Source organism: Bombina bombina, chromosome 11 (assembly GCF_027579735.1).
Source record: "Bombina bombina isolate aBomBom1 chromosome 11, aBomBom1.pri, whole genome shotgun sequence".
Classification (NCBI taxonomy): Eukaryota; Metazoa; Chordata; class Amphibia; order Anura; family Bombinatoridae; genus Bombina; species Bombina bombina.
Genome location: NC_069509.1, coordinates 6,227,331 through 6,252,852, shown reverse-complemented (window position 1 = coordinate 6,252,852; position 25,522 = coordinate 6,227,331). Strand labels below are relative to the sequence as shown.

The 25,522-nt window shown below is 42.2% G+C and overlaps 1 protein-coding gene across 1 annotated transcript in view; it reads left to right on the top strand.

The window, feature by feature from the left end:
• Nucleotides 1–25,522, top strand: part of ITGAL (integrin subunit alpha L) — a 450,284-nt gene that overhangs the window by 126,404 nt on the left and 298,358 nt on the right. Inside the window, exon 8 of the mRNA XM_053695200.1 lies at nucleotides 10,123–10,267. Coding sequence (XP_053551175.1) covers nucleotides 10,123–10,267 — 145 coding nt within the window. The remainder of the gene's footprint in view (nucleotides 1–10,122; nucleotides 10,268–25,522) is intronic.

Here is a 25,522-nt window from a genome sequence, read left to right as displayed (position 1 = left end):
GTTATTTGGGAAATGCTTCCCTGAGCAGCTAAATACCTTTTGGTTGCAATACCATTTTTATTCCATCAGGGGCAGCATACAACGAAAAATAGTTTAATTATCAAAGTGCTACAAAAAATAAACGGCTAGATTACGAGTCTTGCGTTAGCCTTAAAAAGCAGCGTTCAGAGGTCCCAACGCTGCTTTTTAATGCCCGCTGGTATTATGAGTCTTGCAGTTGCAGGTGTACTGCTCACTTTTTTGGCCAAACTCGAAAATACTGCAGATCCACTTACATCAATTGCGTATCCTATTTTTTCAATAGGACTTGCATAGCGCCGGTATTACGAGTCTTCCAAAAAGTGAGCGGTAGACCCTCTCCTGTCAAGATCGGTATCGCATTTAAAAGTCAGTAGTTAAGAGTTTTATGGTCTAACGCCGTAGTATAAAACTTTTAACTAAAGTGCTAAAAAGTACACTAACACCCATAAACTACCTATTAACCCCTAAACCGAGCCCCCCCCCCCACATCGCAAACACTATAATATTTTAACCCCTAATCTGCTGAACCGGACATAGCCGCCACTATAATAAATATATTAACCCCTAAACCGCCACACTCCCGCCTCGCAAACATTAGTTACATTTTATTAACCCCTAATCTGCCGTCCCTAACATCCCCGCCACCTACCTACATTTATTAACCCATAATCTGCCGCCCCCAACGTCGCCACCACTATATTAAAGTTCTTAACCCCTAAACCTAAGTCTAACCCTAACCCCCCTAACTTAAATATAATTTAAATAAATCTAAATAAAATTACTACAATTAACTAAATTATTCCTATTTAAAACTAAATACTTACCTATAAAATAAACCCTAAGATAGCTACAATATAACTAATAGTTACATTGTAGCTAGCTTAGGATTTATTTTTATTTTAACTAGGTAGAATAGTTATTAAATAGTTATTAACTATTTAATAGCTACCTAGTTAAAATAAAGACAAATTTACCTGTAAAATAAAACCTAACCTAAGTTACAGTTACACCTAACACTACAATTAAATTAATTCCCTAAATTAACTACAATTAAATACAATTAAATAAAATTATCTAAAGTACGAAAACCCCCCACTAAATTACAGAAAATAATAAAATAATTACACTTTTTTAAAACTAATTACACCTAATCTAATCCCCTTGATAAAATAAAAAAGCCCCCAAAATAATAAAAATCCCTACCCTATACTAAATTACAAATAGCCCTTAAAGGGCCTTTTGCGGGGCATTGCCCCAAAGTAATCAGCTCTTTTACCTGTAAAAAAAAAGTAAAATACCCCCCAACATTAAAACCCACCACCCAACCCTACTCTAAAACCCACCCAATCCCCCCTTAATAAGACCTAACACTAACCCCTTGAAGATCACCCTACCTTGAGAAGTCTTCGCCCAACCAGGCCGAAGTCCTCAACGAAGCCGGGCGAAGTGGTCCTCCAGACGGGCAGAAGTCTTCATCCAAGCCGGGAAGAAGAGGTCCTCCGGATGGGCAGGAGGGAAATGGGGGCTGAGGGAAATCAGGCGTACATCCAGTGAATTTATGTGTGAGCGATAGATACTATGGGGTATCCACTTGCTTTAACTCAGTTGTGGTGTTAGACTATATACATGAAAATATCTTAAGAATTGAGAAAACAATATCAGGATGAGTTGTCCTATATATATATATATTGAAGGTGGGCTGAACAAATAACAGGTAACAGCTAATGGGCCACCATTGTCAGAGAGGTGCATAATAGGGCTATAACAATGAACCAACCGTTGCAAAACTTGCTGGGTATAAGGAGTATGCTATACAAAGATGAGGGAGGGGTGTAATTTATGAATGTATTTACGGATTAGTGTAGTATAGATTGTGACATATATAGAAGGTGACTCTACGGGATCATTCCATAAGGTGCTATAAAGACATTGTTGGTACCTCTTAGCACCAAACATGTCCTGAAGGTTTATATTATGTATGAGGCTAGATCCCTGAAGCGTACAGAACTGATATTTCCTAATTATCGTTTGGTAATTAAACCTATGCAATATAAACATGATTCAGATCTATATGCAGCACTGAGGATTCAAGTGGTGCCTAAACATACTGAACTCAATTTGCTCCTTCGTAGCATTTCAACTGGCAGCTATAGTACACTGGAACAACATAATATGGCTGCAGCTTCAGTGGTGTACATATTAAAATTACTATTAACTATAGCGGTCCATACAGACGCACATACGAGGGGACATATTCATAAATTGTATATGCATGACTGCTTATGATAAACAGTGTGCGGCTAATACAACCCTATCCACATTTTGCAGTAGTAGTCCTCGCTGTATATTTGGCATTCTTTACACTAGGGATGCACCAAAATGAAAATTCTGTACCGAAACCGATACCGAAAATTCAGGATGCCCCTGGCCAAAAACCGAAACGAAACCAAAATGTTTTTCTTTTCTTTTTTAACTACAGTGTGTGTGTGTGTAGCTGAGAGAGCTTGTAGGCGGGAAAGCTCCAACAAATGGGCGTGGTCACTTGTACCATAGGGCGTGATCTGCAGTGAAACTGGTGGAGCTCTACAAGGGAGAGCGTGGTTATAGCCAGACAACAATACGAGGTGGACATATGTTTTGTTTTTGGGTGTAGTTATCCGTGCGATGGGCGTGGCTGCCCCTGATCGTCTCTCATCATATATCCGCCTAGTTCCTGGTTCGGGTCTCACACTGACCAGTCAGATTATATGTCCGGAGCCCCAAATGGAGTCTGCCCATGACCTATCACCAGTTACTATGCTTTTTGGTATAGACTGTCTGGTGGGTGCTAATTTGTACCAACTGTGTGCGAGCTTGGGGCTTATGCATATATAGTGTGCACTCGTATTTGCCTCAGGTGAATAGAATGTCTACGCACAAGAGGCTGATGTATAAGCACTGTATATAAGGCTTATACATATTCACTGTGTCTGATAATATCAAGTGTTTATAAACATGTTACTTATCCCCCTTTGAATACTGTATTCAGAACTTTGGTTTCCTTCTAAAACAAAAAAAAAGGGCACTGCTGGTTTCCAATATCATTATGTCACGGTACTTATGTGTGTGCTCTGTGTACCATGCCAGTGCTGTGCTGCTCACCTTATGCTAAGGATAGACATGTAACTCAATAGAACAGGCGAGGGCTGTACATTTTTAGCCATTTTGGTCCTTGGGCCGAAATTGGAATTGCACATTTTCGGCGGCCCAAATTTTGGTGCATCACTAGTATTATTCTTTATTTAGTTCTGTGTAACAGAATCAGATTTAACCTTTTTTTTTTTTTTTACCAATTATCAAAATAAAGTATAGTCCTAGAAAACTATTATTATATTCAAAACAGTAAGTCAAGTAATGAACTCAAACAGCAGCTCTAGGCTGGCATCAAATTTGAAATATGCTACACAATAATTTTACCGAAAATAAAAGACAAAAAACCTGAAAACCGAAATAACCAAAAATGCCATTTTTGGCCGAAACTTTCTGCGGCCGAAATTTCGATGCATCCCTACTTTACACCACTCTTTATCGTCTAATAGATGTAATAAGGGAATAAAAAATTTAAGGCTGTAATCCCAGTTAGCTCCTATTAAGCCAGCTATATATTATGTACAAGAAATCTCGTCCAACAGATTGTATAACACCATTAAGTATCTAAATGGGCAGATATTTAAAGATTTAGAAGTAGAATAACAAGATCATTGAACTGTTTAAAACTTGATTACAAACCAAATGAGCTAGAGCTACTATGGGAACTTATAAAACTTTTAGGGAACCTAGCAGGGCTACTCATCAGATGTTAAAGTTAACCTGCAAAAAAGGGGAGAGTGAAAGATAGGGTCTCAGTCTTAGGTCCACTTTTGAGAGATGGAATGTTGCTAGGAGTATTAACCGATGCCCAATCTACGGCAGAACATGGTCAGGCTGGCTCTGGAAACTCTCATCCCTAGGACAAGTAATTGCTCCCGTCTTCTTGGGACCGTAGAGGATCCCATGAGCTGTGTAACTGTCAGAAGGCTCAGAGCACACCGCAGCTGCACCAACATTGACCAAACCTTGTATGGTAACAGGACGAGCATAGTTGGGTCAGTGGGAGTTAAGGTTGAAAACCTGCGATGTATTAGGCTTGATTCTGCATCTGAGATCCAAATACTGTCTCTACCTGCCCAAGCATCTGAATAGCGGGCAGAGAAGACGGAGGCTATATCTAGGGGTATGTTAACTTTGGAATTCAGCTTACTTTTAGAGTGAATCTGGTGTCCCCCAGCTGGGAGGCCAGATGACGGCTCCATAGAGTCCATTGAAAAGTCCCCGCCAGCACTCGACTCTGATTTGACTCCTGGGCATATCTTCACCTGGTTTTGCAAGGTAGGGCTGGCTTGTTGCTCATCTGTGGGAGTTAGTTCCTCCAGGTCTCTCACCGGAAACTTGTGTCTTGTAGACTGGAGAAGGCCTGTGCTAATAGATACTCCGTGTCTCCTGCGGATGTAACACTTCGTTCATCGTTGAGGATTTTCGTGAGAGAATCAAACTGTCTCTCCATCTTGTTGGATAGTAGTCGTAGCAAAGCCACCACAGTGACTGCCCATCATGGGGTATAGTTGTATACACTGGTTGCTAATACAATGCTTAAACTCCTTGTAAAGCTCGAGAGTCCAACCTTTATGATCACTTTTAATGTAATATACTGCACCCGATATACTTGGGGACCGGTGAGGGGTTCTGAGTAGGTAGAGTAAAATTGCTGTAGCCTTAAATCTTGATCCGTCTGGTTAGGGTACTAAGCTCCACGTGGTCTGCAAAATGGCCGCTCCTTAGACGGGTAGTGTGTGAGTTGTGGGTGATAGAAGAGAGCTCCGTGTAGGTACTTTAGATCCTCTCTTCTCCACCGGGTCTTATGGTACTGATCTCCGTATCATTAGAGACCAATTTTGGGCGATACTGAGTGGTCTAGCTAATAAATAAAACTTATGAGCAGAGCTCTCTCAAAGTGCGACCGCTCAGATGCCCGGCTTGCTCCGCCCCACTTCTTATTATTTTTAATAAATATTTTTGGTTCATTTATTTAATTCTTATTTTAGCTTGTTGCTATATATTTGTTACTCTGCCTTCATATGTTAGTGCTTAAAATCTTTTTTTCAAGTTTTTCCCCTTCCGTTTTGTTTTTCTCTCAATTTTTCTCTTTTGTTTATTTCATTACTTTTTTCTATTACCGTATTTCTTCCGTTTTCGTTAAGTGTAAATTTTAATTGAATTTTTCCTTTTTCTTCTGCGCAACAATCTTCCGTTGCGGCCGCCATTTTCTTTTCTTATTTTTCTCTGGCACGCCTTCATTTTGTGTGACGTATTTTCTCACCCCCTTTTCTGTCACTCAAGGATTTTTCTCTTGCTGCTCATGGATTTTACCTCCGTCTGTATCCGGAGCGGTTCAGTTACATTATGTGCAAGTTGTGTGTTAACAAAATATATATTTATATACCCGCATATGAGTGGAATCACCCTATGTGGCACCAAACACAACATAGCCTTATTTGCTGACGACATTACCCTGTTCTCATCAGATCTCGCGACCACCCTCCCTAGACTTTTACTGTTAGTCAGGGAATTTGGTGCTCACTCTCATTATAAACTAAATATTTCTAAAACTGAGATTTACACCCAAGGCTTCCAGAACTCGTATATAGCCCCCTTAAAGATTAAATACCCGTATAAATGGTCGGAATCTTCAGTGACCCATCTGGGAGTCAGACTGTCCAACGACTTCCCCCGGGTTATCAGGGACAACTACCTCCCCTTGCTGACAGACCTCCATTCCCTCAGTGAGAAGTGGAACCTCTCCCAAGTCTCTTGGCTTGGACGGATCGCTGCCCTAAAGATGTCCTTCCTACCTCGACTCACATACTTATTCCGTTGTCTACCAATCAAAGTCCCCAGGCACATTCTACTACAGTTTCAGAGTGAGGTTACTAAACACATATGGCAGGGTAAACCCCCAAGGGTGGCGCAGAGAGTCTTACAGTTGCCTCGGTCACAAGGAGGTTTGGGCTCTCCCTCGATAGTAAAATATTATGAGGGAGCCATGCTCACCCATGTCTCTCAATGGGGAGTTTCACAGTCTTCCTCTAAATGGAAGTCTATTGAGCAGGCCTCCTTGCCCTTCAACCTAACTCTACGTGACCTGATTTGGACGCCTGCACATTGTCACAGGGACTTGTCCCTAGTAAACCCTATTATTCGGGAATGCCTGCAATTTTGGGATAAAATCCGCCACTCTAGACAGGTTGCTCCCCACCCCTCTCCCATAGCCTCCTTGCCCGGCCTATTAGTAGGACTACAGGATGCCCATCCATTTAAATGGTCCCAAATAGGAATACAGATGGTTTCGGATCTCTGGCTCCCGCCATCGGAATGTGGATTTAAACCTGATTCACAGTTGGGAGTAGACGGAGCCTTGCCCCATATTCTGAAATTTGAATATTTCAGAGTTAAAAACTTCTTGACCTCCTGGGGCTTTAAGCCTCAGTCAAATCGGCCTCTAACCTTGTGGGAGACCACCTGGAAAGAGGGAGAGAGGCTTCACAAACCCCTCTCCAGGCATTACACTCTGCTGAACTCTGAACTAAACTCAGACCTGGCTCCCCACCTTCTAAAGTGGGGATCTTTGCTAGACAGATCATTCACAGCAACTGACTGGGAACAAGCGCTTGAACGAACCAAAAAAAACTATACATTGCATCACCCTTTTTGAAACTTATTATAAGTTGGTAGCTCACTGGTACTATGTGCCCACCAGGCTAGCTAAAATATTTCCTAGCGCATCCCCGTACTGCTGGAGAGGTTGTGGCCAGAGAGGGGACTCTCTACATATTTGGTGGGAATGTCCCAAAATACGCCCCCTATGGCTTAAATGTTTCAGAGCCCTTCCCAAATTAGGAATCTCCCTACGTAGCTCTCCCGCAGTAGCCCTCCTACACATAGGTACTCATTCCATCCCCAAACACCATGCTGGCATAAGTATTTACCTCTTTATGTCCATCAAACACCTGATAGCCTCTGACTGGAAGTCGGAGTCCCCTCCCAGCTGGTCGAGAGTCTGCTCCTATATGGCCTACCTATACACTATGGAAAAAAGCATATTTTATAACCTAGGCAACTCTGACCTATTTGAGCTTATATGGGCCGATTGGAAAGACACTTATGACACAACTTGGAGACCTAACGTTCTCTCTCCCTCTTAGCCCTTTTGGCCGGAACAGGGAGCCTGAGCTAGAGATAGACCTGACCAGATTCAATTGCCTCCCTGACGACGTACCCACTCTAGAATGACGACATATTCCTCAAATCCTCTTCTTCTCCTCTACCCTTCTTACTTCTATTCCTCTATCCCCCCCTCCTTTCTCTCCTGGGCGGGAATCCTCTGGTTCTCCCCCATCCGCGTTAAAAACCCCCATTATGTGTTTTAACTAACCTCTGTATATGCGGAATCCTTTTGAATTACTCACTATACATTTCAAAATGTGTGTTTACAGATCACCTAGAGGACGTTATGAGTCCTCGAATTGCTAATCTTGTTTCTGTTTTGTTTCCTTTTCTCATTGTGTGCATATTCTTATTTGTAAGCATGATAAGATAAATAAAGCTCTTTTGAAACTCAAAAATAAAAATAAAAAAAAATATATATATATATTTATATACATTTGTAGCTTAATTCGTTCTCTTCAATTAACCATTAGATTGAGACTGGTTTTCTCTTCTTATTTAGGAACGTTTTTCCTTAGTTATTTTATTAATTGCCCCAAGTTTGTAGATTAATTATTTCAAATATATAGATTTATTATTTATTTATTTAATAATTATTAATTTTAGCTATTAAATTTATTTACTATTTCAACTATGTCTGATTATAATAAATCTCAGTATTCTGAGAAATCTGTAAGAGATTTAATTAACAGCTTTCTAGAGCCATTCAAACATTCTGTCAGTCAGAATAGGGATTCAATTCCCAAAAAGGCTTTATCTAAGACTAAGAGGCCCATTTATCAAGCTCCGTATGGAGCTTGTAGGCCCGTGTTTCTGGCGAGTCTTCTTCACATTGATGGTAATAGATTGACAAATAGGGCACCTCATAGATATTAGTGTAGCGCTATAGCACCTTTTTTCTTTCCACTTTGTTTAGTTGCTAATTTGTCTACTGACAGGAGGTCCCTTATGAACCATATGTACAAGATTAGATAAACAGAAAAGGTTGCGCTGCGTGTCAGATATTTATTTATTTTACATTTCTTCCCATTAGTTCCCATTTGGTGATAAAAAATTCACCCTTTATCATCGAGCTGCAATTACTGCAACTAAGGCAGGGATAACAGCCACTCTTTCGTGTACACGCCCAACTAATGGGAAGAAATGTAAAATAAATATCTGACATGCAGAGCAACCTTTTCTGTCTATCTAATTAAATGCCCATGTGGGTTTATTTATATTGGTGAGACCTGTAGGGAGGTAAGAGAGGATAATGGAGCATAAGTCAAATATCAGACGTAACAGACACACCTGTATCCTCTCACTTCCTCTCTATGGGGCATAATATAAGTCAGCTCAGATTCCAAGTTATAGAACATGTGGATAAACCCAGAAGGGGAGGGGACAGAGAGCATCTTATAAAAATCAGAGAAATGTTCTGGATCCATAAACTTGATTCCTAGTGGCCTAAATATGGAGTTTGTTTCTATAAAAAAAATTCCCAAAGTTTAAAATGAGATATAAAAGGATTAGCCATCCTGGAATTAAGTAAAAATGCTATGCTAAATGTATTGGGGTTTAATCTAATTTGACATAACTATGTGACTAGTTGTATAATATAGGTAAATTCATGTCTTGGATATGAGCCACTATTAATGGTTTAAAATTAAAATGATATTGTATTCTGTTGGATTTGAAATATTGTGATTAAGCCCCAATACTCTAGGTTAGTCTTGTTGAAATATGCTTTGCACTCCTCTTTTAATTTGTATATATGGGTTTTACGTTGTTTTTAATTTTTGTAACATTGTATATTCACATATGAGCATTAGATGAAAAATAAAATGGATGTTATATGATTTGCATCCACAAAATGTCACTATTGTGCACAATAATGCTCCCATGTGAAGAGGTAACAGGTGAAGGTATAAAAGACAGGAACCTGTATAATTAAGTATACATGACTAAGGGCCTAATGCAGGCTTGAAACGTTGTATGTTTGTTCTGGGACCCCATATGTGAAAAATAAAGGTCTTTTATTTGCTGTGGAGGCTGGAATATTTTTTTACTTGGGTGTGAGTGTCACTGGTCACATATACTGGGGTGTGAGGGTCACTGGTCACATATACTGGGGTGTGAGGGTCACTGGTCACATATACTGGGGTGTGAGGGTCACGGGTCACATACACTGGGGTGTGAGGGTCACGGGTCACATACACTGGGGTGTGAGGGTCACGGGTCACATACACTGGGGTGTGAGGGTCACGGGTCACATACACTGGGGTGTGAGGGTCACGGGTCACATACACTGGGGTGTGAGGGTCACGGGTCACATACACTGGGGTGTGAGGGTCACGGGTCACATACACTGGGGTGTGAGGGTCACGGGTCACATACACTGGAGTGTGAGGGTCACGGGTCACATACACTGGGGTGTGAGGGTCATGGATCATACACACTGGGGTGTAAGGGTCACTGGTCACATACACTGGGGTGTGAGGGTCATGGATCATACACACTGGGGTGTAAGGGTCACAGATCATACACACTGGGGTGTAAGGGTCACTGGTCACATACACTGGGGTGTGAGGGTCACGGATCACATACACTGGGGTGTGAGGGTCATGGATCATACACACTGGGGTGTAAGGGTCACAGATCATACACACTGGGGTGTAAGGGTCACTGGTCACATACACTGGGGTGTGAGGGTCACGGATCACATACACTGGGGTGTGAGGGTCACTGGTCACATATACTGGGGTGTGCACATGCTTTGTTAGCTGATCACAATAACATCTGCTGAATGTGTCACTTCCTCAGGTACAACATATTCACTGAGGAAAAAGGTTCCAGAGCTAATGCCAAGAAAGTTCTCTTGATCCTGACAGATGGAGAAACCGATGACAAAGACAATAACAGCATTGAAGAGGCGAATAGGAGAGGGGTGATCCGTTATATAATCGGGGTAAAGTACCCAACACCAAATGCTACCTAATGTAACAGGTTATAGAGACCCACTAGTGAAATTACTGTCATGTGTAATCACAATTTTATTGCTAATGTCACAGGTTATAGAGACCCACTAGTGAAATTACTGTCTTGTGTAATCACAATCTTATTGCTAATGTTACAGGTTATAGAGACCCACTAGTGAAATTACTGTCTTGTGTAATCACAATCTTATTGCTAATGTTACAGGTTATAGAGTCCCACTAGTGAAATTACTGTCTTGTGTAATCACAATCTTATTGCTAATGTTACAGGTTATAGAGACCCACTAGTGAAATTACTGTCTTGTGTAATCACAATCTTATTGCTAATGTTACAGGTTATAGAGACCCACTAGTGAAATTACTGTCTTGTGTAATCACAATCTTATTGCTAATGTCACAGGTTACCAAATACCCACCGCAACTATAGCCTCTTACACACTGACTTGTGAGACAGCCTGAGACATTACATACTGACCTGTGAGACAGACTGAGACATTACACACTGACCTGTGAGACAGACTGAGACATTACATACTGACCTGTGAGACAGCCTGAGACATTACACACTGACCTGTGAGACAGACTGAGACATTACACACTGACCTGTGAGACAGACTGAGACATTACATACTGACCTGTGAGACAGACTGAGACATTACACACTGACCTGTGAGACAGACTGAGACATTACATACTGACTTGTGAGACAGCCTGAGACATTACATACTGACCTGTGAGACAGACTGAGACATTACACACTGACCTGTGAGACAGACTGAGACATTACACACTGACCTGTGAGACAGACTGAGACATTACATACTGACCTGTGAGACAGCCTGAGACATTACATACTGACCTGTGAGACAGACTGAGACATTACACACTGACCTGTGAGACAGACTGAGACATTACATACTGACCTGTGAGACAGACTGAGACATTACATACTGACCTGTGAGACAGACTGAGACATTACACACTGACCTGTGAGACAGACTGAGACATTACATACTGACCTGTGAGACAGACTGAGACATTACATACTGACCTGTGAGACAGCCTGAGACATTACATACTGACCTGTGAGACAGACTGAGACATTACATACTGACCTGTGAGACAGACTGAGACATTACACACTGACCTGTGAGACAGCCTGAGACATTACATACTGACCTGTGAGACAGCCTGAGACATTACATACTGACCTGTGAGACAGACTGAGACATTACATACTGACCTGTGAGACAGACTGAGACATTACATACTGACCTGTGAGACAGACTGAGACATTACATACTGACCTGTGAGACAGACTGAGACATTACATACTGACTTGTGAGACAGCCTGAGACATTACATACTGACTTGTGAGACAGCCTGAGACATTACATACTGACCTGTGAGACAGACTGAGACATTACATACTGACCTGTGAGACAGACTGAGACATTACACACTGACCTGTGAGACAGCCTGAGACATTACATACTGACCTGTGAGACAGACTGAGACATTACACACTGACCTGTGAGACAGACTGAGACATTACACACTGACCTGTGAGACAGCCTGAGACATTACATACTGACCTGTGAGACAGACTGAGACATTACACACTGACCTGTGAGACAGACTGAGACATTACATACTGACCTGTGAGACAGACTGAGACATTACACACTGACCTGTGAGACAGACTGAGACATTACATACTGACCTGTGAGACAGACTGAGACATTACATACTGACCTGTGAGACAGACTGAGACATTACATACTGACCTGTGAGACAGACTGAGACATTACACACTGACCTGTGAGACAGACTGAGACATTACATACTGACCTGTGAGACAGACTGAGACATTACATACTGACCTGTGAGACAGACTGAGACATTACACACTGACCTGTGAGACAGACTGAGACATTACACACTGACCTGTGAGACAGACTGAGACATTACACACTGACCTGTGAGACAGACTGAGACATTACATACTGACCTGTGAGACAGACTGAGACATTACACACTGACCTGTGAGACAGCCTGAGACATTACACACTGACCTGTGAGACAGACTGAGACATTACATACTGACCTGTGAGACAGACTGAGACATTACATACTGACCTGTGAGACAGACTGAGACATTACACACTGACCTGTGAGACAGCCTGAGACATTACACACTGACCTGTGAGACAGACTGAGACATTACACACTGACCTGTGAGACAGACTGAGACATTACATACTGACCTGTGAGACAGACTGAGACATTACATACTGACCTGTGAGATAACCTGAGACATTACATACTGACCTGTGAGACAGACTGAGACATTACATACTGACCTGTGAGACAGACTGAGACATTACACACTGACCTGTGAGACAGACTGAGACATTACATACTGACCTGTGAGACAGACTGAGACATTACATACTGACCTGTGAGATAACCTGAGACATTACATACTGACCTGTGAGACAGACTGAGACATTACATACTGACCTGTGAGACAGACTGAGACATTACATACTGACCTGTGAGACAGACTGAGACATTACACACTGACCTGTGAGACAGACTGAGACATTACATACTGACCTGTGAGACAGACTGAGACATTACACACTGACCTGTGAGACAGACTGAGACATTACACACTGACCTGTGAGACAGACTGAGACATTACATACTGACCTGTGAGACAGACTGAGACATTACACACTGACCTGTGAGACAGACTGAGACATTACACACTGACCTGTGAGACAGACTGAGACATTACACACTGACCTGTGAGACAGACTGAGACATTACACACTGACCTGTGAGACAGACTGAGACATTACACACTGACCTGTGAGACAGACTGAGACATTACATACTGACCTGTGAGACAGACTGAGACATTACACACTGACCTGTGAGACAGACTGAGACATTACATACTGACCTGTGAGACAGACTGAGACATTACACACTGACCTGTGAGACAGACTGAGACATTACACACTGACCTGTGAGACAGCCTGAGACATTACACACTGACCTGTGAGACAGACTGAGACATTACATACTGACCTGTGAGACAGCCTGAGACATTACATACTGACCTGTGAGACAGCCTGAGACATTACACACTGACCTGTGAGACAGCCTGAGACATTACATACTGACCTGTGAGACAGACTGAGACATTACATACTGACCTGTGAGACAGACTGAGACATTACATACTGACCTGTGAGACAGCCTGAAAAAACAGAATTTATGCTTACCTGATAAATTACTTTCTCTTGTGGTGTATCCAGTCCACGGCTTCATCCTTTACTTGTCGGATATTCTCATTCCCAACAGGGAGTAGCAAAGAGAGCACCCACAGCAGAGCTGTCCATATAGCTCCCCCTCTAGCTCCACCCCCCCAGTCATTCGACCGGAGGTTAGGAAGAAAAAGGAGAAACCATAGGGTGCAGTGGTGACTGTAGTTTAAACAAAAAGATCTACCTGACTTAATAGCCAAGGCGGGCCGTGGACTGGATACACCACAAGAGAAAGTAATTTATCAGGTAAGCATAAATTCTGTTTTCTTTTGTAAGGTGTATCCAGTCCACGGATTCATCCTTTACTTGTGGGATACGAATACCAAAGCTTTAGGACACGGATGAAGGGAGGGAACAAGACAGGTACCTTAAACGGAAGGGACCACTGCTTGTAGAACCTTTCTCCCAAAAATAGCCTCCGAAGAAGCAAAAGTATCGAATTTGTAAAATTTGGAAAAAGTATGCAGCGAAGACCAAGTCGCTGCCTTACAAATCTGTTCAACAGAAGCCTCATTTTTAAAAGCCCATGTGGAAGCCATTGCTCTGGTAGAATGAGAAGTAATCCTTTCAGGAGGCTGCCATCCAGCAGTCTCATAGGCCAAACGGATGATGCTTTTCAGCCAAAAGGAAAGAGAGGTAGCAGTCGCCTTCTGACCTCTCCTCTTACCAGAATAGATGACAAACAATGAAGTTGTTTGTCTGAAATCCTTAGTTGCTTGTACATAAAATTTTAAAGCACGAACCACATCAAGATTGTGTAAAAGCCGTTCCTTCTTCGAAGATGGATTAGGACACAGAGAAGGAACAACAATTTCCTGGTTAATATTCTTATTAGACAGAACCTTAGGAAGAAAACCGGGTTTGGTACGCAAAACTACCTTATCTGCATGGAACACAAAGTAAGGTGAATCACACTGTAAAGCAGATAAACTCTGAAACTCTTCGAGCAGAAGAGATAGCTACCAAAAACAAAACTTTCCAAGATAAAAGTTTAATATCTATGGAATGTAAAGGTTCAAACGGAACCCCTTGCAGAACTGAAAGAACTAAATTCAGACTCCATGGCGGAGCCACAGGTCTATAAACAGGCTTGATTCTGACTAAACGCTTGAACGTCTGGTACCTCTGCCAGACGTCTGTGTAAAAGAATAGACAAAGCAGATATCTGTCCTTTATTTTTAATTTTTTTTTTTATTGAGGTTAAGATCACAATACAATATAGATGTGATACATCAAAAAAAGCATAAATACAGGAGAAAAGTATTCACAATATACACATCATGAAAAACATTATTATTTCTGTTGCATCGCAGAAGAATATAAAAAAGAAAAAAAAAAGAAAAAGTAGTCTCAACCTCATTTTTTCTATTTTTTCCCTAGCTTCAAGATATTCATATCAAAGAAGTAGAGTATAATGATATAGTGCTTATTCTTTTTCACTAAATGTAAATTAAACTTTCAGATGCAACATGTACTATGATTTACATTATTTTGTCGTACTATATCTTATCTTTTAAGTAACAGCCTGAACAATAGTTAAATTTTACCCTTTTCTTCCCTTTCCGTCTTGAGTCAAATATTCACATAAAAATCAACCAACCTACTAAATAAAGCTGATTCAAAAAAAAAAAAAAAAAAAATCAACCAACCTAACGTACCTGATCAACTAGGGGAAGGAGGACCTAAACAACCAAACAGCACTAGGCATAATAACGCCAAAACACAACATATAACCATCACCAAAGAGAGAGAGAGAAAGAGAAAAAAAAAAAGGAAAAGGAGGGGAGGGGCTGGGAGATGAGCAAGGGAGACTACCATAGTCCCAACAGCACCAGTTCTGAGTTCCTGAATGGGTAGATCATATGTTCTCTTTCATTCAATGGAAATATTTTAATGAAAACTGTCCATTTTTTAAAGAAACCTTCAATGTCATTCTCTTCTTCTATATTAGTGTCTCTTTGCTCTATCATATATTGTTTTTTTAGGCAAATTTTGAGCTCATTTATACTGGGGCTTGCCCTTCCTTTCCATTTTTCGAAAATTAAATATCTTGCCGCTAGAATAATCATATTAACTATTTTATTATGCTTCCGGAGATCTTTCGGTGCTTCCCATAGAAAGATTACAGAGATTATGTCTAACCTCAGAGGAGAGATTTTTAATACTTGATTAATCCAGTATTCTATTTTAGCCCAGAAATTTTTAATCTTAGGGCATTCCCAGATCATATGGATAAGGTCTGCCGATGGTAATGAACATTTTGGGCATATACAGAAATTAATATTCCCACATCTTGTCCCTTTTTTTGGAGTGTAGTAGGTCCTATATAATAACTTAGTGTGGGATTCTCTCCATGTGGCCGATAGAGTAATTTGTGATACTTTTAAAATAGAAGCCTGTATTTTATTTAGATTTATGGGGTGTTGAATTATCATAGAATCCCATGCAGCTGCTAAGTTAATCTCCCCTTTGTTAGATATTAATAATTGATAGCATGGTGAGATTGACATAAACCCATTTTTGGCTAACACAAGCCAATTCTCCATCTTCCCCCATGACCAGTTCCAACCAGATTCATTTATCATCTTAGTTACGAAGTGTCTGATTTGTAAATATGCAAAGAATTCTTTATTGCTAAGACTGAATTCTCTTTTTAAACTCTCAAATGTTTTAATGCAATGGCCATTCCAGTCTATCATCTGAGAGATATTATTCAAACCTAATGTATGCCATTTTTGGAAAGGTGCCGATTGTAGTCCCGCTTGGAATTTAGGGTTCCCTTTAATTGGCATATGATTGGAGACACTTCCTTTGATGGATAATAACCTACATATCTTCCTCCACGCCTGTAGAGGATACATTAATGTTTTGAATATTTTAATTTCCTGGGGGACTGTTTTAGGATTGCAGTGTATTAAGGCTGTGTGGAGGTATGATAGACTTACATTTTTTTCGAGTTCATTATTTGTTACGTAGTCTTTATTTAGAATCCAATCTACAACTATTCGGGCCAATGAGACTAGGTTGTAGAATTGTATATCCGGCAGTGCAAGTCCGCCGTACTTCCTAGGAAGTGAAAGTTTCATTAACGAAATTCTGGGTTTTTTATTCTGCCATATAAAGATTCTCATCATACTATTATTTTTTTCAATATCCTTCCTTTTAAGAATTATTGGAGTATTCTGTAAAATAAATAATAACTTTGGAAGCAAGATAATTTTAAATGCGGCAATGCGACCTGAGATCGAGAGTGGGAGATTTTGCCATAATTTCAAACTCGCCTCAATCCCTCTCAGTACTGGTTTTACATTAAGATCATAGCATTTATCTAAGTCGGAAGTGATCATTATCCCCAAATATCTAAATGATTCTGAGACTCTGAAAGGAATTTCTATCAAAGAGTCAGGATTTCTTCTAATCCATAATAATTCAGATTTTAACGCATTGATCCTGTAACCCGAGAAGGATCCGAATTGTTCTATAATTGAAACAAGTATAGGTATATTGTTTTGCGTGTTAGAGATATATAGCAGGATTTCATCCGCGTATAGCGCAATTTTAAGCTCTGCTCTACCTATTTTTATTCCTTCCATTTGTGATCTTATCGCTATTGCCAGAGGTTCAATTGAAATGTTGAAGAGGAGAGGAGAGAGGGGGCATCCCTGGCGCGTTCCCCTTTCCAGTAATATTTCAGAAGATAGTGTATTATTGACAATTAACCTCGTGAATGACTTTTTATATAAGTTCTCCACAAATTTAGGGAAGTGCCCTCTGAAACCGAACCTGTGGAGAGACGAGAGCAAGTGATCCTGGTGGATTGAATCAAATGCTTTTTCTGCATCAATTGAGACAATTGCTAGATCTGGGGAGTCCCCCTCTCTCCTCTGCCCCGTCAACTCAGTAGATTTAAAATAGTCTATAGTGACTAATACTTCCCTAATCTTTGCTGTTAAATTTCGTTTCTGCAAAAATCCTGTTTGATCTTTATGAATTATTTCCGAGAGTACCAGTTGCAGTCTCTTGGCTAAGATAGAGGTCAGGATCTTATAATCGGAATTTAATAATGCTATGGGCCTATAGGATTCCTTTTTCGTCGGATCCTCCCCGGGTTTAAGAATCAGAGTGGTGTGAGATGCACAGAATTGAGGCGAGACTACCTTTCCATTGATAAACATGTGGTTAAAAAGTTTACTTAACGGTGGAACAATGAATGGTGCAAGGATTTTATAAAATTAATTTGGTAATGCATCCGGACCGGGTGCCTTGTTTGATGGGAGATCCTGAATAATCTTTAAAATTTCTTCCTGAGAAATTGGGGAGTTAACCATTAACATTTTTTCACCGTCAAGTACAGGGTGGGTAATTTTGCTCCAGAATTCATCTGATTTAACCTTATCTGAATCCCTTAGAGAGTAGATCTATGTAAAGTATTCTGAGAAGATGTTAGAGATATCATTTACGTTTGTGTGAGTTTTCTTCTTATGCAGAAGCTTATCTATTAATGGGGATCTTTTTTCTCTTTTCATCAAATTGGCCAATAACTTTCCAGCCTTATTGCCATAGCGATAGAGTCTTGCCTGAAGTTTAAGCTCCTTCTGGGTCTCTATAGGTTAGAAATGAGTCTCTTTCATTTTTTGCTCCAATATATCTGATCCAATTTCCCGGGGAGTTATCAAGCAAATAGCGATTATATGAGTTAATTACAGCTTTTGTCACTTCTGTTTCTCTAATTCTTAGTGTTTTATTTCTGTTAGCAATATATGAAATCATTTCCCCCGTAAGAACTGCCTTTGCAGCCTCCCAGAAAGTATCTGGGCGATCAACATAAGTCTGGTTAAATTCAGCATACTCTTCATATTTGCTTTTTAACCAGTTTTTAAATTTTAAATCATTCGTCAGCCATGTGGGGAAGAAGGATCTTGGTTTGAAGTCATTATATTGAATTTCTATTGTAATAGGGCTATGATCTAATATACAGATAGGAAGTATTTTGGCTATAATTTTCATTTTACACAGTCTTTCGTCAATAAGGAATAAGTCTATTCTGGATAGAGTTTTGTGAGCTCGGGACAAACAGGTAAAATCTCTTAGATCTGGATTCTGGAGTCTCCATATGTCCCTGACTAACAAATTTTGGGAGATCTTCTTAAACATTTTAGTTTCTAGGCTATCTCGCTTATTCTTCCCCACTGTAGGCTTCTGTCTAAGTCTATCCAGGGGATGGTGCGGGGCCATATTGTAATCCCCGCCTAGAATTAGATATCCTGTTGATTCAGAAATTATTTTTGATTGCAGAGTGTCCCAGAACATTGGATCAAATACATTGGGAGCATATAGGTTACAAAGTGTATACAGAATTCCTTCTATCTTTAATTTTAAAATTATATATCTCCCTTCCGGGTCGGAAATACTGTGCAGAGTTTCATATTTAATTCTTTTCCCTAACAAGATTGCCACGCCTCTCTTCCTTTTTGTGCCCGTGGAAGCAAACACTTTCTTTACCCATGAGAACTTCAGTTTTAGCACTTCCTGCAAATTTAAATGAGTTTCTTGTAGCATAGCTATATCAGTACCAATTTTTTGTAGGTGAGCCAAAACTGATTTTCGTTTAATGGGGGAGGTGAGACCTCCAATGTTCCAGGAGGTTATTTTACATTTATCTACCTTGCCCATCTCTCAGCCACCCAAAAAACAAAACAAAAAAAAAAGGAGAGAAAAAAAAAAGCCTGACTAAATACTTGAACGTCTGGTACCTCTGCCAGACGTCTGTGTAAAAGAATAGACAAAGCAGATATATGTCCTTTTAAGGAACTAGCTGATAATCCTTTCTCCAATCCTTCTTGGAGAAAGGACAATATCCTGGGAATCCTAATCTTACTCCATGAGTAACCCATGGATTCGCACCAACAAAGATATTTTCGCCAAATCTTATGGTAGATTTTCCTGGTGACAGGCTTTCTAGCCTGAATCAGGGTATCGATAACCGACTCAGAGAAACCACGCTTAGATAGAATTAGGCGTTCAATCTCCAAGCAGTCAGACGCAGAGAAATTAGATTTGGATGTTTGAAAGGACCTTGAAGTAGAAGGTCCTGCCTCATTGGCAGAGTCCATGGTGGAACGGATGACATGTCCACTAGGTCTGCATACCAAGTCCTGCGTGGCCACGCAGGCGCTATTAGAATCACTGACGCCCTCTCCTGCTTGATTCTGGCAACCAGACGAGGAAGGAGAGGAAACGGTGGAAACACATAGGCCAGATTGAAGGACCAAGGCGCTGCTAGAGCATCTATCAACACCGCCTGGGGATCCCGGGACCTGGACCCGTAAAGAGGAAGTTTGGCATTCTGATGGGACGCCATCAGATCCAATTCTGGAGTGCCCCATAGCTGAGTCAGCTGGGCAAATACCTCCGGGTGGAGTTCCCACTCCCCCGGATGAAAAGTCTGACGACTTAGAAAATCCGCTTCCCAGTTGTCTACTCCTGGGATGTGAATTGCTGAGAGGTGGCAAGAGTGATCCTCCGCCCACCTGATTATTTTGGTTACTTCCATCATTGCTAGGGAACTCCTTGTACCCCCTTGATGGTTGATGTAAGCTACAGTCGTGATGTTGTCCGACTGAAATCTGATGGATTTGGCCACAGCTAGCTGAGGCCATGCCTGAAGAGCGTTGAATATTGCCCTCAGTTCCAGAATGTTTATCGGGAGAAGAGCTTCTTCCCGAGACCATAAGCCCTGAGCTTTCAGGGAGTCCCAGACTGCACCTCAGCCCAACAGACTGGCGTCGGTCGTTACTATGATCCACTCTGGTCTGCGGAAACACATTCCCTGAGACAGGTGATCCTGAGACAACCACCAGAGAAGAGAATCTCTGGTCCCCTGGTCCAGCTGTATTTGAGGAGACAAATTTGCATAATCCCCATTCCACTGTTTGAGCATGCATAGTTGCAGGGGTCTGAGGTGTATCCGTGCAAAAGGGACTATGTCCATTGCCGCTACCATTAATCCGATTGTCTCCATGCACTGAGCTACAGATGGCCAAGGAATGGAATGAAGAGCTCGGCAAGTAGTTAAGAGTTTTAACTTTCTGACCTCTGTCAGAAATATTTTCATTTCTACCGAGTCTATTAGTGTTCCTAGGAAGGGGGGAGAGAGAACTCTTTTTGATGTTCACCTTCCACCCGTGAGACCTCAGAAAGGCCAATACAATTTCCGTGTGAGACTTGGCTCTTTGGAAAGTTGACACCTGAATTAAGATGTCGTCTAGATAAGGCGCCACTGCTATGCCCCGCGGCCTTAGCACCGCCAGGAGGGACCCTAGCACCTTTGTGAAAATTCTGGGAGCAGTGGCCAACCCAAAAGGGAGAGCCACAAACTGATAATGCTTGTCCAGAAAAGCGAACCTGAGAAACTGGTGATGATTTTTGTGGATAGGAATGTGTAAATACGCATCCTTTAGATCCACGGTAGTCATATATTGACCCTCCTGGATCATTGGTAAGATTGTCCGAATGGTCTCCATCTTGAATGATGGGACTCTGAGGAATTTGTTTAGAATTTTGAGATCCAGGATTGGTCTGAAAGTTCCTTCTTTTTTGGGAACCACAAACAGGTTTGAGTAAAACCCCAGCCCTTGTTCCGCAATTGGAACTGGGTGGATCACTCCCATTGTATGTAGGTCTTCTACACAGCGTAAGAACGCCTCTTTCTTTTTCGTGTCTGTAGACAGACGAGAAATATGGAACCTTCCCCTTGGAGGGGAGCCCTTGAATTCTAGAAGATATCCCTGGGATACAATCTCTAAGGCCCAGGGATCGTGTACGTCTCTTGCCCAGGCCTGAGCGAAGAGAGAGAGTCTGCCCCCTACTAGATCCGGTTCCGGATCGGGGGCTACCCCTTCATGCTGTCTTGGGGGCAGCTGCAGGCTTCTTGGCCTGTTTACCCTTGTTCCAGCCCTGGTAAGGTTTCCAGGCTGCCCTGGGTTGTGAAGTGTTACCCTCTTGCTTCGCAGCAGGGGAGGATGAAGCGAGACCGCTCCTGAAATTTCGAAAGGAACGAAAATTATTTTGTTTGTTCTTTGTCTTAAAGGATTTGTCCTGAGGGAGAGCATGGCCTTTTCCCCCAGTGATTTCTGAGATAATCTCTTTCAATTCTGGCCCGAAAAGGGTCTTTCCTTTGAAAGGGATGTTCAGCAGTTTGGATTTTGACGACACATCGGCCGACCAAGACTTGAGCCATAGCGCCCTGCGCGCCAGAATGGCGAAACCTGAATTCTTTGCCGCTAACTTAGCTAGTTGGAAAGCGGCATCTGTGATAAAAGAATTAGCCAGCTTAAGAGCCTTAATTCTGTCCATAATATCCTCATATGAGGTCTCCGTCTGGAGCGCATCTTCCAGCGCCTCGAACCAAAAAGCAGCTGCAGTAGTTACAGGAACAATGCACGCTATAGGTTGGAGAAGAAAACCTTGATGAACAAAAATTTTCTTAAGTAAACCCTCTAATTTTTTATCCATAGGGTCTTTAAAAGCACAACTGTCCTCAATTGGTATGGTTGTGCGTTTAGCAAGTGAAGAAACAGCCCCCTCCACCTTAGGAACCGTCTGCCACGAGGTGTCAGATATGGGGAACATTTTCTTAAAAACAGGAGGGGGAACAAACGGAATACCTGGTTTATCCCACTCCCTAGTTACTATATCCTCTTAGGGACCGGGAACGCATCAGTGTAAACAGGAACTTCTAGGTACTTGTCCATTTTACACAATTTCTCTGAGACCACCAAAGGGTCACAGTCATCCAGAGTAACTAATACCTCCCTGAGTAATAAGCGGAGGTGTTCTAGTTTAAATTTAAAGGCCAACGTATCTGAGTCTGTCTGAGGAGCAACCTTTCCCGAATCGGAAACTTCTCCCTCAGACAGCACATCCCTCGCCCCCATTTCAGAGTCTTTAAAATGTATAGACATATCAGTACACGTGGGACACATTTTGAGAGGGGGTTCCACCATGGCTTCTAAACACATTGAACAAGGATTTTCCTTGGTGACAGACATGTTTAACAGACTAATAGTAAGACAGACAGGCTTAGAAATCACATTAATCAAGCAAAAACACACTTTGCAAAAAAACGTTACTGTGCCTTTAAGGAATAAAAAAAGGCACACAATTTTCCAAAACAGTGAAAAATGCACCAAACTTTCTGAAATTTTCACAGTATGTACCTAAAGCATTGGTAAGATTGCACAACTAGCAAAAAAATCGATTAACCCCTTAATGCCCAAACCGGATCAATAGTAAGCTAACAGACCGGTTAAAACAAATTTAGCACCTTGCCACAGCTCTGCTGTGGCCCTACCTTCCCTTAGGAGTCAGATTTATGGGGAAAAAGCTTCTTATGGGTCCTCAAATTGTAGCAGGAGCCACCATGTGAACACAGCCTGAAGATCTAGTCCATCTAACTGCGCATCTGAGGCGCGAAATTAGGCCCCTCCCACCTTACTCCGGTGCTGTGAGGCCTAAAGAAACACTCCTAGGAGTTATAATATTAGCCATGTGGGTAAAAGCCCCTGAAAGAAACCCAAAAGGACCTTCTAAGTGTCTCAAAAACGATGTTTATAAGTAAAAACCGTTTGCCATAAAAAAAGTGTCAACCCATAAAAAAGTGTCAACCAGCATAAATTAGCCCTGTAATGTAAGCTTGTAATTCCATACTTAGTCTCTGAATAAAGCTTACCTTTCCCTCATGGGGATCTTATCAGTCCTTTTCTAGCTGTGACAGACCCTTCTGTCAGGACTGAAGGAGTTAACTGTGTTTAGCTTTAAGAAACTATTTTCTAAACACAGGTTGCTAGCTCCAACCATAATTTAGTTAGTGATAAGAATTCCATTGTTTGATCACCCTCAGAGAGAAAACGCCTAAGTGATAAGAAGAGCCAAGAGTGTCTTGTGGTTGAAGTGTTTAAGTAAAATAATTCTATTGTATCATGTCAAAGCGCTTGTTCCCTCCATGTAATGTACAACAGTCTTTCAACCCCCATCTGGGGTCAGACCTGCATAAATACTAGGCATAGCCTTTTAATAAATGTCATTCTGTTTTAAACCTGAAAACTGGCTGGGTTGTGAATTGCTGATTCCCTATGCAGGACATTGTTCATCTGGTATTAACCCTTGGTACACTGTTGGTACCGTAACAATTGGTGGCAAGCGACGGAATGAACCTTATCGCCCAGAAGAGCAACTACACAAGCCAGTAACCTCAGGAAGAGGGGGATTATTACAATACTGACTAAGATGGAAAGAGTACCAGGGACAGAAGGAACCAATGGGCCCAGCATAGCAGACAGAACCCCTGAAGAAGCAAGCTTTGATCGGGCGGTTAAAATAAGACTGGCACATTATGGCCCCAACCCATCTGCGGAAATTATCGACCGGGTCATAGCAGCTGTGGAGGCCAACCTACTTCGCCAAAGCAGCGCTGCAGCAGCCCAAGTCACAGCAACCCCAGTAGAAAAGAGAAAAATACATTTTGCAGCTTTTAAAAACTTCCTGGAAACAGAAGGAGAGATTGATGGGTACCTTGCGGATTTTGAGAGGCAATGTGCACTACACAAGGTACCCGCAGAGGACTGGGTCATGATATTATCCGGAAAATTATCCGGCCGGGCCAGTGAGGCTTTTCGGGCCATTCCAGATGAGGAAGTCGGGGATTATAATACTGTAAAAGAGGCTCTGCTCTCCAGGTATGCGGTTACACCGGAGGCATACCGGAGGCGGTTCAGAGACACTGTTAAATTAGCTGGTGATTCCTACCTTGAGTGGGCATGTAAGGTGCACCGCACAGCAGCTCACTGGATAGCGGGGTGCCAAGCCGTATCTGGGGAAGAGGTGCTGCAGCTATTCCTGTTGGAACATTGCTTCGACAAGTTACCCGCAGGAGTTCGAGAGTGGGTTCGGGACCGTAAACCCTCCACCCTGCATGAAGCGGCTCGCTTGGCAGATGAGTATACGGATGCCCGCAAACTGGACACTGCTACCACTAAGCCCCCTGCTAGAGTGGAGTACAGACCCCCAGTCACCCCAGCAGCTGCCAGTTACCAACCCCCAGTGCACCGCTATACCACACGGCCTCCGGCCACGAACTACCCTCAGAGAGCCCGGTTCAATTCGCGGGGCTACTCACAACCGATTCGGTGCTTTAGATGTAAGCAACTAGGGCACAAAAGACCAGAGTGTCCCCTAAATGCAGCGAACCAAGCGCAGTCCTGGAGAAGACCCGCCGGCGGAATCCCACGTAATCCTCAGCCTGCGGCCCGCTATGTAGAGGCGCAAGAATGCTGGAGCATCCTACATGAGGCAGACCTTGTGCAAGCTGCCCACCGGAATAACCGGCAACTGGTTAAAGTGAATGGGAAGAAGGTCAGTGGTCTACGGGATACTGGTGCTACCATGACCTTGCTTCAAAAGAACTTGGTGTCTGAGAAACAGTACACTGGAGACACTGTGGCTGTGAGGGTAGCAGGGGGCGATGTGTTCAGCCTACCTGTTGCCAGGGTACATTTGGATTGGGGAGTGGGCGCTAGACCTGTGAATGTGGGGGTCAAGAAGGACTTACCTGCTGATGTTCTTCTTGGAAATGACTTGGCCCCCCCTTGTTTCTGCCTACGCTCCTATGGGTCCCACTGATGTTAACCCTGTGACTACCCGTGCCCAGATCCATGCAGCAGAGACTGACCCACCTGCTGCTAAGCCCCAGGACGCTGAGCTCAGTAAATCTCTATCCGCTATTGATATGTGGAGGTCCCGTTACAATGCGCTGATGAAGGAGAAGAGGAGCGCAGAGGAAAAAGCACGTTTAGAACGTGAATCTCTGCTAGACAAGCTGCACCGACAGAC